Genomic DNA, 12,916 nt, shown 5'->3' with positions numbered 1-12,916 from the left:
ATACCATACTTGGGTACAACTTCAAAATGACCATGGAAGTTGCCTTTACGGCCTCATCACTGAAATTGGCTGTTCCTCCACATGGTGGCATAGAGTGCGTTACTGTGGCTATTTTGAACGTGACAACAAGTTGTTTCTGCAATTTTTCAGATTTCATCAGCTTGTAAGCTACTGCAGGGATGATGCAAACTACATGAGAAACAGCAGACAATGTCGCTCATTAAGCGCAGTCTCCCCCGTGAAAATGGAACGAGCATTTCTAGCAAGAAATCAATTTCCAGCTTCATTTCTGACTATATTTATAGATTCTAGCTGGAACCGATAACTTATAACTAGAGAGATTCTTGGTCTAGCTAGAGACTATTATTTCCAGCTTGCAGGTTTTTTTGTTTTTTTTTCCAGCTGGACTGACAAATGCTAGCTGGAAGTAATAGCTGCCAGCCAGAATAAAATTTCAATCCAGCTAGAAACGAGCTAGAAACAATTTCCAGCTAGAAATTTTGCCCATTTCTAGGTAGAATAAATTTTCTGGTTCAATAATCCAGCCAGAAAAAATATTTTCCCCTGGGCGTGCGTACATGGACCCACCGTAATGCAGTCCGCTCTGTGTGCAGGCATGGGGGCACTGCTGCTGTCGTTGGCTGCGGCTGTGGCTGTGGCTGTGGCAGCGGAAGGAGGAGGCGTGCGGAGGCAATGGGGAGTGCCGGACACGAGCGTGGTGGTGGGCCGCCTCTTCAACTACTCCATCCCGGATGACGCCTTCGAAGGCCACGTTTCTCACCTACAGGTACGGGCGGCTCCGCTTTTCTCAGGAGACGGGGACCTCTAGGGTCCTCAACTTCGTACTGGAAAAAGCACGTGCTGTCCGGTACTCTGGTCTGTACCAGCTCAGCCTGCTTGTGTCTTGTTTGTTAGCGCGTTGGGTAACGTTGCGGCCAGTTTGGCAGTCGTCACTCACTCGCTAAAAGTCTGCACCGAACCATTTCTAGTGTAACCAGGTGCGATTTCAGCGTCGGAGGTCATCCCAGGGGGGTGCTGCCTTGTTTTGCGGCAGCACGGCCGGGCTTTGCAGTAGTTACGTGGAAGCAGTTTTCGCACGCATGTAAGACTCATCGGAGAAAAGGGAGCTAAGCTAAGTAAACCGTGCTAATCATCAGCTAACTAAACTCTCAACTGCACATCAAAGGGCACAGATGAAGCGTCTCAGAAAGAAAAAAAAAAAAAAACACTGCGTGTGAACTATTTCGGAAGCGTTCCCCGCACGGGGCACCTTGAGGAATCTTGGTGACGGTACTGGCGATACCGCGGACCCCGAGCCCCCAAACATAAGCTGGATCCAACCGTGGCGATGTGTTTATAGGTGGAGGGTTAGAAACCACGAACGGTGGCCGTCGGAGCCCAGGTCAAGCTCCGGCGGATGGGCTCCCTGTCTGTTCACCAGGCAGGGAGCTCCGGGACCTCTTTGACCATCAGGGTAAAGTCAAAGAAGAAAGTACCCCCGTCTCCCTGCTTTTATACTATGATATATGGTTTCCAAATTTTCCAAATCCAAAGATCAGCCCCCTAAAAGGGGCCGCACCGAAGTATCCTTTCCTCCGTTGCCAACGACGAGTTTCCCAAAGCCGGACAACTATGCTAGGTTTTTGGTAATTGAATCTGTTGATGCGTCGAACCCCCTTGCCGCAAAGTCTGTCTTCCTGATCTCCAAATTTCTTGAGGGCATTGTTGGTCAGTCCTACAAAGCCAAAAAACTCAGAACAGGAGAAGTTCTTGTAGAAGTGAATAACAAGCAACAAATCTCTTGACTCAAACTCGCATCGCAGATCTCGACATCAGGGTCACACCCCACCGTAGCCTTAATAGCTCCCAGGGTGTGATCTCTGACTCAGATCTGATGAATGAAACTGACACCGATCTGTTGGAAGGCCTTAAAGGTGTTGTGCCACCAAATTTGTTGCTTGTGCATTCTTTGTTGCAAACGTTTTATAATTCGTTAGAAAGCATGATACATGCTCTCACGCGCACATATTCTGAGTGAAAAATTTATTATCGCACGATTCATGTGAACAGGATTCGGTTTCGGTTTCTGGGCGCCGATTCAAGCAGTGACGTCAAAGTGTTGCGAGGAGGTTCTGCCACGGCGGCGCTGCGGTACGTTGCGACTTTACTGCGGCGTCTGCTCCCCCACATACGTGCTTCACCACGGAAGTAAACACGCCGACTCGTCACGTCAAGCCGCGACAGCTCCGACGCGGATTCTTTGTCTGCATCCTCGGATGCAGACAAATGAAAACCATGGATTTGCAAACCATAAAAATGCTAAAAAAACGCTCAAAAAAAAAAAAAAGCTGCCTCCGCCGCGAATCGAACCGGCAACGTTGACCGGATGGGCGGAACGCGCGAGACCACTGAGCCAGCGAACAAACGATTCCGCTCCGCGATATAGCCGGTGTACTAGATGGAGGCCCATCCTTGGAGTCGTACGTCGGTGTTTACTAGCTAGTTTACAGAATTCCTGGCTTGTAAACTCACATTTTTTAAATAGCGCTTGCGCAGCAAGGTTCCGCGAAGCCCCCGCGACAGCTTATCGCCATCAACTCTGCTCTTCTGCGAAAGCGCTCGCAAAAATAAGTGTGCCCGGCTGCGACTGCGATTTTGCACTGAAGGGATAGTGCTTGCCGTACTTTGGTTTTACGTTTTACGTTAAAAACCTTTGCCGATACTGATCCCTTATTACCCAAATTACCCTACGTAACTGTTCTTCTGCACGAAACTGACCTTATATTTTCTACAGGCGAGCCGATCGCACACGCATTCCGGGGTAGCGGCGTCGCCGAAGAGCACGGCCGAAGCGTCGAACGCCAAAATACGGATCGCATTAGCGCTAGTGTTGAGTTGTATGGGCTTCATGGAACTTACTGAGTTTATTACCCTCCAGAAACTAACAAAATAGAGCCGCGTTCATTGCGGCACGAATGTTGTCGGGGCGCAGTTTTCGCTTCTCGGTCGATTGACGACGCGTCGTGCGACCAGTCAGGCGACCGGTTTTGTTGGCGTCTTCGGTCGGCGAGTCAGTCACACTACGGCGACTTTCCATCGGCCGACGTGTTTGTGTCGCCGTCGGCGTGGTGTGACAACGCGGTCAGTTGGCCGATGTTTTAACGACTCGTCGGCGTCGCCGTCGTATCGGTATAGTGTGTCGATACGACCAAGCGACCAAACAAACTGTGGTAACTGGAGTTCACGTTCACGTCGCTCGAGTCGCTAGCGTTGTATGACGTCACAAACTTTGCTGCGCTGGCAATACACTGACGTCATGGTTAGTGGCGCTAGCGATGGGTCCTGATTTCCAGAAGAGCATTTAGGTAATTTTTAGAAGCGAATTAAAATATATATTAAGCGCTTGCTGTACCCAGCACTTCGTGTTGAGGGTCGTTGCATGCAGAGGAAGCCTACAGCAGGCTTTTTACAGACTTAAAATTTGGTGGCACAACACCTTTAAGGACCAAGGTGTGGCAGCAGTGAGGCGTATCATGATTCGTCGAGATAACAAGGAAATCCTAACAAAACATGTAATATTGACTTTCGACCATTCCACAGTTCCTGAATCAGTAAATGCAGGTTTCATTCATTGCCCCGTCAGGCCATACATCCCCAACCCGCGCCAATGTTTTAAATGCCAGCGGTTTGAGCATGGCACTAGCGCCTGCCGTGGTCGACTAACATGCGCCAAGTGCGCCCAACACGATCATCCATCTGACAACTGCCCATCGCAAACCCTCATCTGTGCTAACTGCCAGGGACCCCACGGGGCCTACTCTAGAACATGCGAGAAATTCAAACAGGAGAAGGAGATCATCAAGGTGAAAGTCACTGAGAACCTTAACTTCCCAGAGGCGCGAAAGAGGTTCGCCTCTTTCCCCCTGGGGAGGTACGCCGACGCAGCTCGCCGGGGGGCGGAGTGGCGTTTGGTTTCCACAGGGACCCAGTTCAGCGAGTCTGACCTGGTCCCTCCCCCGCCCCCCCCTCCCCCCCCCCCCCCCCCTGGGTTGCCTCTGGCAGCCCAACCCGCCACCACGCCGCTTGCTGAGGCAGCAGCGGTTGTGGTAGCAATGTCTTCCGTCGGGACCGGTGCCGCTCCCGCCTCTGTGTCCCCGTCCTCCAGTGCGTTGGAGGGTACCGAGGTGATGGACACCACGGGCCCCGCACCGGCTCCCACCGCCCGTGCCACCTCTGGCGCCGCGGACGCCCTCGGCGGTGGCGGCTCAAACGAAGGGCTCCCGAGGGGGTGCCAAGTCCGGGGGGCCCGGTCCGTCGGGCACCCCTCGGACATCCGACGACGAGATGGATGTCGGGCCGTTCCTGCCTGCAATGCAGCGCAAGGAGCGGCCACCGACTTCCAAGCCTACAGACAGGCCCAAAAAGCCCAATCCCAGAGTAACAGCCCCGAAAGATGACACATGAACACACACACACACACTCCAGTCATTCTTAAATGTAAATAATGGGAACAGACAACATCATTCAATGGAACTGTAGAGGCCTTACCAACAATCTAGATGATGTGTACGAGATACTTCATTCACATCAGCCAAGTCTCATGTGTCTTCAGGAAACACACTTAAATAGTAAACATACTAACTTCTTGAATAGCTACTTGGTTTTTCGAAAAGACAGGCACACTTGCACTTATTCTTCAGGTGGTGTGGCCATGGTAGCCCGAAAATCCTTAGCGTGTCACACCATCCACCTAAACACCATGCTTGAAGCTGTCGCAATTCAAACAATTATTTATCATAGGTTAATAACGGTATGCTCCCTCTACATCCCTCCGGATTACCAACTATCGAACACTGATTTTGAGGCCCTGATAGATCAACTACCTGAACCGTACTTAGTCTTAGGCGACCTCAATGCACATAATTCAATCTGGGGCTCTTCCCGCACAGATGCCCGAGGTCGCCTAATTGAAAAATTTCCAACATCATCGGGAGCATGCCTTTTTAACAAAAACCAAGCTACATATTATAACATAGGACAAAACAGTTATTCACATCTTGACTTGGCTCTTGGCTCTGCAGTTCTTTTCCCATTTCTTGAGTGGCATGTGGACACAAACCTATATAGTAGTGACCACTTCCCCACCAAATTGACATACATAGGCATAGGCACAAACACTTCCCCCTCTCATAAAAGGTTCAGTGAGGGAAGAGCAAACTGGAGTACATTCACAGAAACATCTAAACTGCACTACACATCCATAAAACACCTATACGTAGAAGAGGCGACCCAACTGCTCACGGCGCACATCCTCGACGCTGCCGCAAAGTCCATTCCCCAGTCCTCCGGTGCCCCACGCAACCCAAGGAGGCCATGGTGGAACGAGGACTGCAGGCGAGCACGAGTGGCCCAGAACAAGGCGTGGGGTGTCCTTCGCCGGTACCCCACGTCGGCTAACTTAATTTCTTTTAAAAGAGCAAAGGCCTTGGGAAAGCTTGTGCGCCGTGAGGCAAAACGGGATAGTTGGCGCTCCTTCATAACATCCGTAAATTCATACACAGACACACGCAAGGTATGGACACGAATACGTAAACTTAAAGGACAACATACACATAGCCTGCCCTTGGTCAGCACGACTGGGGACACACTAGAAGATCAGGCTAACACACTTGCACAACACTTTCAACACGTGTCAAGCTCTGCACACTACACAAACACTTTCCTGAACCATAAAGCCTCTTGTGAGAAGAAGTCCCTACGTGACAACAACAAATCACAGACTTCTTACAACTCCCTGTTTTCACTACATGAGCTGAGGGCTGCTCTAAGCACGTGTACACCCTCAGCTCCAGGCCCAGACAACATTACATATACAATGATACAGCACTTACACACAGACACTCTTGTAACACTCCTTCACCTTTACAACAAGATATTTCTTTCGGGGCACATTCCAAAGTCTTGGAGGGAGGCCATAGTTGTAGCATTCTTGAAAGAAGGGAAGGACCCTTCCTCTCCTGCTAGCTATCAACCCATTGCCCTGACCAGCTGCCTGTGCAAGCTTCTCGAGATGATAAATCGCAGGCTTGTGTACTTCCTTGAGTACAACGGTCTTCTCGAGAGCTGCCAGGCAGGCTTCAGGGCGGGGCGATTAACGAACGATCAACTCGTAGCTCTTGAAACATATATAAAGGATGCCTTTGTGCATAAACAATTTTGTCTTACAGTGTTTTTCGACATAGAGGAAGCCTACGACACCGCTTGGCGGTACGGTATCCTCAGTGACCTAACGTCAATCGGTGTTGCGGGCAACATGTTGAACATCCTTTGTAGTTATATGTCGGAGAGAACCTTTCGCGTCAGAGTTGGATGTGCACTGTCAAATGTTCACGTGCAAGAAAATGGCGTGCCGCAAGGTGGAGTGTTGAGCTGCACCCTCTTCATAGTAAAAATGAACTCTCTTGGAAAGGCACTGCCACCTACAATCTCTTATTCTATGTATGTAGATGACGTGCAGATATCCTTTAAATCGTGTAACCTGTCCATCTGCAAACGTCAAGTCCAGCTCGGCGTCAAGAAACTTGCCGGCTGGGCTGACAAGAATGGCTTTAATCTTAATCCCGCAAAGAGCTCTTGTGTTCTGTTCTCCAGGAGGCGTGGCGTCCACCCGGACCCAGACATCACTCTTGTGAATGTGCCAATTCCTGTGAACAAGGAGCACAAGTTTTTAGGTATTTTATTCGACGAAAAACTTACATTCATCCCACATATCAGACAGCTCAAATGCAAATGCTTAAAAACAATGAATATACTTAAGGTCCTCTCACATCAATCTTATGGGGCCGACAAACAACTCCTGCTGCGCCTGTACACAGCGTTGGTGGGGTCTCGGCTCGACTACGGCAGTGTCGTGTATGGGTCGGCTACAAAAACAGCACTGAAAATGCTCGACCCAGTGCTGCATCTTGGCCTTCGCCTCTCATGTGGCGCATTCCGCACTAGCCCTGTTGAAAGTCTTTATGTCGAGTGCGACAAATGGTGCCTAGGGCATCAGCGGGAGTATGTTGACCTGTTGTATGCATCCAAGATCGTGTCTCTGTCTAACCATCCTTTTAATCCCATCATGAACGATACATCAAATTTACAACTCTTTTTAAACAGGCCATCTATTCCCTTACCGTTCTCTCTCAGAGTTAGGGAGGTGGCTCCTGCACTCAATGTCCCCCTTTCAGACACGCACAAGACACCCATTCATAATTTCATCGCACCATGGCATCTTCGTCCTGTAACATGCGACCTGTCATTCACTCTTGTAGAAAAAAATAGGGTACCCAGGAATGCAATTCTGCAGCACTTCCTGTTCCTGCAGGACAAGTACAGGTGCGCAGAATTCTATAGTGACGCGTCCAAAACTGGTTCTACTGTCTCTTGTGCAGCGCACGGACGAAATTTTAGAGTTGTCAAAACAATGAATTTTCACAGCAGTATTTACACGGCAGAAGCGTATGGCATTTTACTCGTGTCCAATCACATCCTCGAACATAAGATTCCAAAGTCCATCGTCTACACAGATTCTGTAAGCGTTGTGCAGGCATTGTCATCAGGAAGGTCGTCAAAAAACTATGTAATCAATGTTCTTTTAAAGGTCATAATGACTGCATATGCTTCAGATTTAGAAATAACCATATGCTGGGTACCAGGTCACTGTGGGATCCCTGGCAATGAGACCGCTGATCAAATGGCTGGTGCTGCTGCTCTCATGACCACAGTTGACATAACAACAGTACCTTACACCGACCTAAAGACACACATCAGACGACAGCTTCGTAACACATGGCAACTACACTGGAGTCAACAAACAGACAACAAACTACACGTAATAAAACCACAACTGGGACTCTACATAACTGACTCACACAGCAGATACACTGAAGTCGCCCTGGCTAGGCTGCGGATAGGCCACACACATGTGACGCACTCCCACCTGCTCACTGGAACTTCAGGACCCACGTGTAGCAGGTGTGGAAAGGGCCTATCCGTAGTCCACATACTAATCACATGCAGAGCACTTGACACAACACGCCACAAACATTTCCCTGAATTATACAGACGACACATTCCTTTGCACCCATCATATTTTTTAGCCGACGAACCAATGTTTTCTAGTCAGCGTGTTTTTAAGTTTTTAGCTGAGGTGAACTTTCTGCAGCTCCTGTCATATCACATGTAATCATCCTGGCCCTATACACCAGCCATCTCCATTTCTTTTGTTTTGCATCACTTTTAGTTTGTCACATGTTCTAGTATTTACGGTCTCATCACAATTCAGTAACTTCTTTTTGGCGCTCTTTGCCCATAGTCGGCCTTGCGCCAATAAAACCCAACTATCATCATCATCATCATATTTCGGAAGCGTTATCGGCAGTGGCCCTATTAAGATAGTGCAGCTCTTTCTTTCTTCTACACTGACACAATGCACCCTGAAACGGTCAATCTCGGTTGTCTCGATAATTTCCCAAGGAAGTGTGTCTGGGTTTTTGCCGATAACCACGGCAACTTTTCAACTGTGGGTCGCAGCCACATGCGTTGCAGTGGATGGCAAGATGACTGTCTACTTTCTTTTTTGATGTTGTTGTGGTGCTCCCGCAGGCGGTCCTTGAGGCATCTGCCAGTTTGACCAATATGCCTCTTCCCACAGCTTAGCCCTTTGCACGGTGTAAGATATAGTTTTAGGTGAGGACACACCTGGCGAAACAAACGTTTCTTCTTCGTTTTAATAAAGTCGCAAAACAGACACCGCTGAGACCCCTGACGGCAGCGCCCTCCACCGCGGGAGAAAAGAAGCTGCTCGAGCGCCAGCTACTCGGAGGCGTTCGGATCTTTTCGGCTCCTCGTTGGGCTTTCTCGGCAGCTTTTGTAAGCGGTTGTCTGCTGGCCACGGCTTGGCCGACTCCGGCGGTGGAGCAGACGATAATTTGCCGTGCGACATTTCGTGCTCGTCGCTTTGCGAGTAGTTGCTCTTCCACCCTGTTTTCTGCAGGTGCTTCGGGACGGCAGCGTTTAAACAAGTTATGTAGCGTTAAACTGACGGGCCTTCTCGGCAGCTTTCGTAAGCAGTCGTCTGCTCGCCGCGGCTTGGCCGACTCCGCCGAAGGAGCAGACGATAATTTGCCATGCGATTTCGCGCTTTTCGCATTGCGTGTAGTTGCTTTTTGAACCTGTTTTCTGCAGGCGCTTCTGGAAAGAAGGCTTTCTTGTTTCTAGAGAATATTGTTTTGTTGGTTCCTGCTTCAACGCGTAAACAATATGTTTTATATGTGTTGTGGATAACATGGGCTTTAACTCGGCGGCCTCATCAACATGACCGCTCCCCATCGCTTCCGTTGCGCACTTCACGATTTCTCGTTCATTTCCACCGAGAACGCCGTGGAAAGTACGGTACTGGAACACGAGCATCAACAGGTTCATCAATGTTGGGTGCACCCGATGTGATCGCAACTTCTGTCCGTTTTCGCCCGCCCTTGCGCTGGAAGCGTGTGCAAAACAACGTTGCGTTAAGCGCTAATTATGCGGTGGCCGACGATTCCTCCTAGTTCTAGGAAACAGCAAAAACACCATTACACAGTAAATCATTCGGTTTCGCGCGCAATATAGATCTACAAGCGATCGCAACGAAAACAGGCTCGGTAAGAAAGCAGACGATCCCGAATGGCCACCCCGCAATCTTGATTCAAACGGTGCGCGTGCTGACGATTTTGCTTTGCCACTGCCGGTCATCGGTGATTGTTCGGCGGAGCGATGCAAACAGATGTGAAGCGGCCAATTTGCGGTCCCAATTCTCGGAAACAGCCAGAATAACACCGCTTACACACATGTTGCTGGCTTCAATGCGAATGGATAGTCGCCGGTAGCGCCGTCTGGTGGAGCGGCGTGAAGACTAGAAGCTTGTGAAGTTCGGAGTTCTGCCAACAGATGACCTTCCCATCGAAGGTCCACTTGCAGCGCCCGCGGCGGCACCAACTCTATTTAACAGCTTTTTGGAGCGCTGTGTCCACACCTAAAACTACCGTATTTACTCGCATAATCCTCGCACTTTTTTTTCGGAAAAGTCAATGCAAAGTTAGGGGCGCGAGAATTATGCGGGGAAAAAAAAAATCCGGTGCACAGTGTTGCCAATTTGCCTTATGCCAATCCTGCTAAATGTAGCGGTCGTTTTTGTATAGGTAAGCTCAGTGTTGCCAACAGCAGCTATTTCCTTTTGTTTTATTATTTACAGCGTAAACAGTCTCCCGTCGATCAGCGATCATGAAATTGCCGCCTTTGCTTTCTGGCGCGCGCCCTATCTCGTCGTCGTATGTGCGTGCCCTACTCCAGTAACGCACGTTGAAGTCGGTGACGCGGAAGTGCCTGCCTGCGGCACGGTTGCCGTGTTCGATCGCGTACTCTTTCGCTTTCAATTTGAAAGCGGCAGTGTAGCTGGCGTTCCTCCCCATGGCGAAGCGGCACCAAGCACAAAACAATTAGATCAAAAAGTTCTCAAAACGGCAGCGAGCTATCCACCACTGACGCGAGTGACTAACTGACTGCTGCCGCTCAACGGCGGGACCATGACGGCGACACGACGACACGACAGCGGGCTGCGCGAACACCGTCTATAGTTGCGCGCACGCGAAACATGCGCGAAACCGGCTCAAGGACAGTGTGAGTAGCGTGTTAGGGTGCCTGTTAGGGAGTAGCCATGCAGGTTGTTAGGGCGCCTGGATGGCGTTGGATACACAGCGCTCTCCGCCGAACGGAGAGGCGGCGGGGGAGGGCGCGCGTTGGAGAGCGCGTGCACCATGCGGGTTTCGCGAGCAGGCAACTTTCGCCGCTGCAAAGTTGGGGGTGCGAGGATTATGCGAGGAACCAAAAAATTCAAGTTTTGGTGGCTCACATTAGGGGTGCGAGGATTACGCGAGTGCGAGGATTACGCGAGTAAATATGGTATATCTTACACCGTGGCCCTTTGAGGGTCAATTTAAAAACAAAAGCTTTCCCGGATGGTCAAAGTACTTTACTGTGAATTTTGATTGTACAAAATGTGTAAAGTTGAATTAATTGTAAAAAAAAAAAAGACTCAGGAACAGTAAACACGACAATCGAGAATACCTTGTGAGTGTCGGTAATAAGCTAACAGCAGCGCCAATGTAGATAGAAACCAACTTTCACCGCCCCTGCCAGAGAGTGCCAATAAAGGTAAAAATCAACTTTCATGTGCACCGTTGCAATCACGCGGTGAAACTGAAACCATCGTGTGCCTCCATTGCGATCATGTGGCGAAACTGAAACCACAAAAGGGCACTGACACAGTCCTCCTGACACGCTGAAGCTAGAGTCTTTTGATGTGAAAAGCAGCGCGGTAGGATGAAATGCGCAAGGAAAGAAACAAGACAGGACGAGCGCTGACTATCAACTGAAATTTATTTGAACGAAAAGGCATGTATACATAAAAAAAGCATTGAAACGGTGCATGTGCTAACATTCGTGCCATACCAAACACTGGTAGAGATGAAAAAGAGGAAACAAGTTTGCTACAACATAGTATCAACAACAAGCAAGATATAAGCCACTTCTTTATCGTGCAAAGTAACGGAAGCCTGACTAATGCACTCGTCACCAAGCCTGTTTATATTGCACGCCTCCATTATTCCGCGCTTTAGCTGATTAGAATGACGGAACAGTAAGACCGTTTTTTCAAACTGGGGCTGACAGGAGTGTGTAGGACACGGAACGACAGTGATCGGACAAATGAAATGTGGGTGTACCTTTCAAAGAATTAAAGTGCTCTCTCAAACGCACATTTACACATCGGCTTGTTTGGCCAACGTAAACCCGACCACAAGACAAAGGCATTTTATAAACAACACCAACAATACACGGGATATACAGTCTACGCTCGTTACAGCGGATCCGGCAACAACGGACTTTTGGTTACAACAGACCATTTCTGTTGGTTTGTCTGGTCCCCATGCATTTTAAATGGAGTCCACTCCGCTCATAACGGACTCGGCTAGAGCAGACTATCGGCTACTACAGACTAAATATTAGGCGAAAATTGTTTCGACTGAATGTTTATAGCGGACTTCCGCGGGGCCGGCACCCGATATGCTTTCTTTTTGTTTGTTTTGGCAAGAAAACTGTTATGTCTGGCAACATTGCTGGAAGCCGGGTCGTTGGGGCAGCCAAGCCAAGCCAGTGACTTTTTTTGTGCGACCAGCGGCATAAGCGGCAGGGTAGCTGATTTCACTGCCGGATAAATTAAGCGTAATTAACGCTGTCGAACATGGGGAAAAACAGGCCGACATCGCCAGAAGTACAGGCCTGTCTAAGCAGACGGTCCGCTCTATCGTCAAGAACAAGGCCGCTGCTGATAAACGCGACTCCGGTGAGATTGAAAACAGGGCTATTGAATACTCAAAGTTGTGCACCCGGAGGCGAGTCTACCCTCGTCAGTTTTTTTTATGTAATAAAAAACTCGGGTTCAGTGAGGTTCGGTCTTTATTATTCCCACGCATGCATCGGTCCCGTTCCGTTCGGGGAAAAAGGTAACAAATGCCTCAAGTAGGGGGGTTGTTTCCCATCCATTGTGTGCAATCTGCCGGTAACCGTGCGCAGTCCAACTGGTCTAACTTTCGATTTCACAGCTGTCCGTCTTCAGATTATTTCATTACAGCTGTTTCAATGACCGGACTAAAATCGTTAAAAATGTGGAAGCTGCCTTGGGGGAACGTCGGGCAGCGATCCAGTTTGATTGACGAACGGTTTCGGGAAAACCTGCCTTGTCGTGGAGGGATTTAAAAGAGTCTAGCTAATTCAGATGGCCACGACTGTTGTTTTATAGCTGGATAATAATTGCGCCTAGTTATATTCTTGCTTT

At 49.2% G+C, this 12,916-nt stretch overlaps 1 protein-coding gene across 1 annotated transcript in view; it reads left to right on the top strand.

The window, feature by feature from the left end:
• Window positions 1–12,916, top strand: part of Dg (Dystroglycan) — a 51,775-nt gene that overhangs the window by 8,386 nt on the left and 30,473 nt on the right. Inside the window, exon 2 of the mRNA XM_077682752.1 lies at window positions 615–787. Within this exon, the coding sequence (XP_077538878.1) occupies window positions 617–787 (171 nt within the window). The 5' untranslated portion in view covers window positions 615–616. The remainder of the gene's footprint in view (window positions 1–614; window positions 788–12,916) is intronic.

This window comes from Haemaphysalis longicornis, unplaced genomic scaffold (assembly GCF_048455015.1).
Source record: "Haemaphysalis longicornis isolate Haplotype H1 unplaced genomic scaffold, Haemaphysalis longicornis Haplotype H1 scaffold_9, whole genome shotgun sequence".
Classification (NCBI taxonomy): Eukaryota; Metazoa; Arthropoda; class Arachnida; order Ixodida; family Ixodidae; genus Haemaphysalis; species Haemaphysalis longicornis.
The sequence above is the reverse complement of the archived record's forward strand: the minus strand, read 5'-3'. Positions and strand labels throughout refer to the sequence as shown.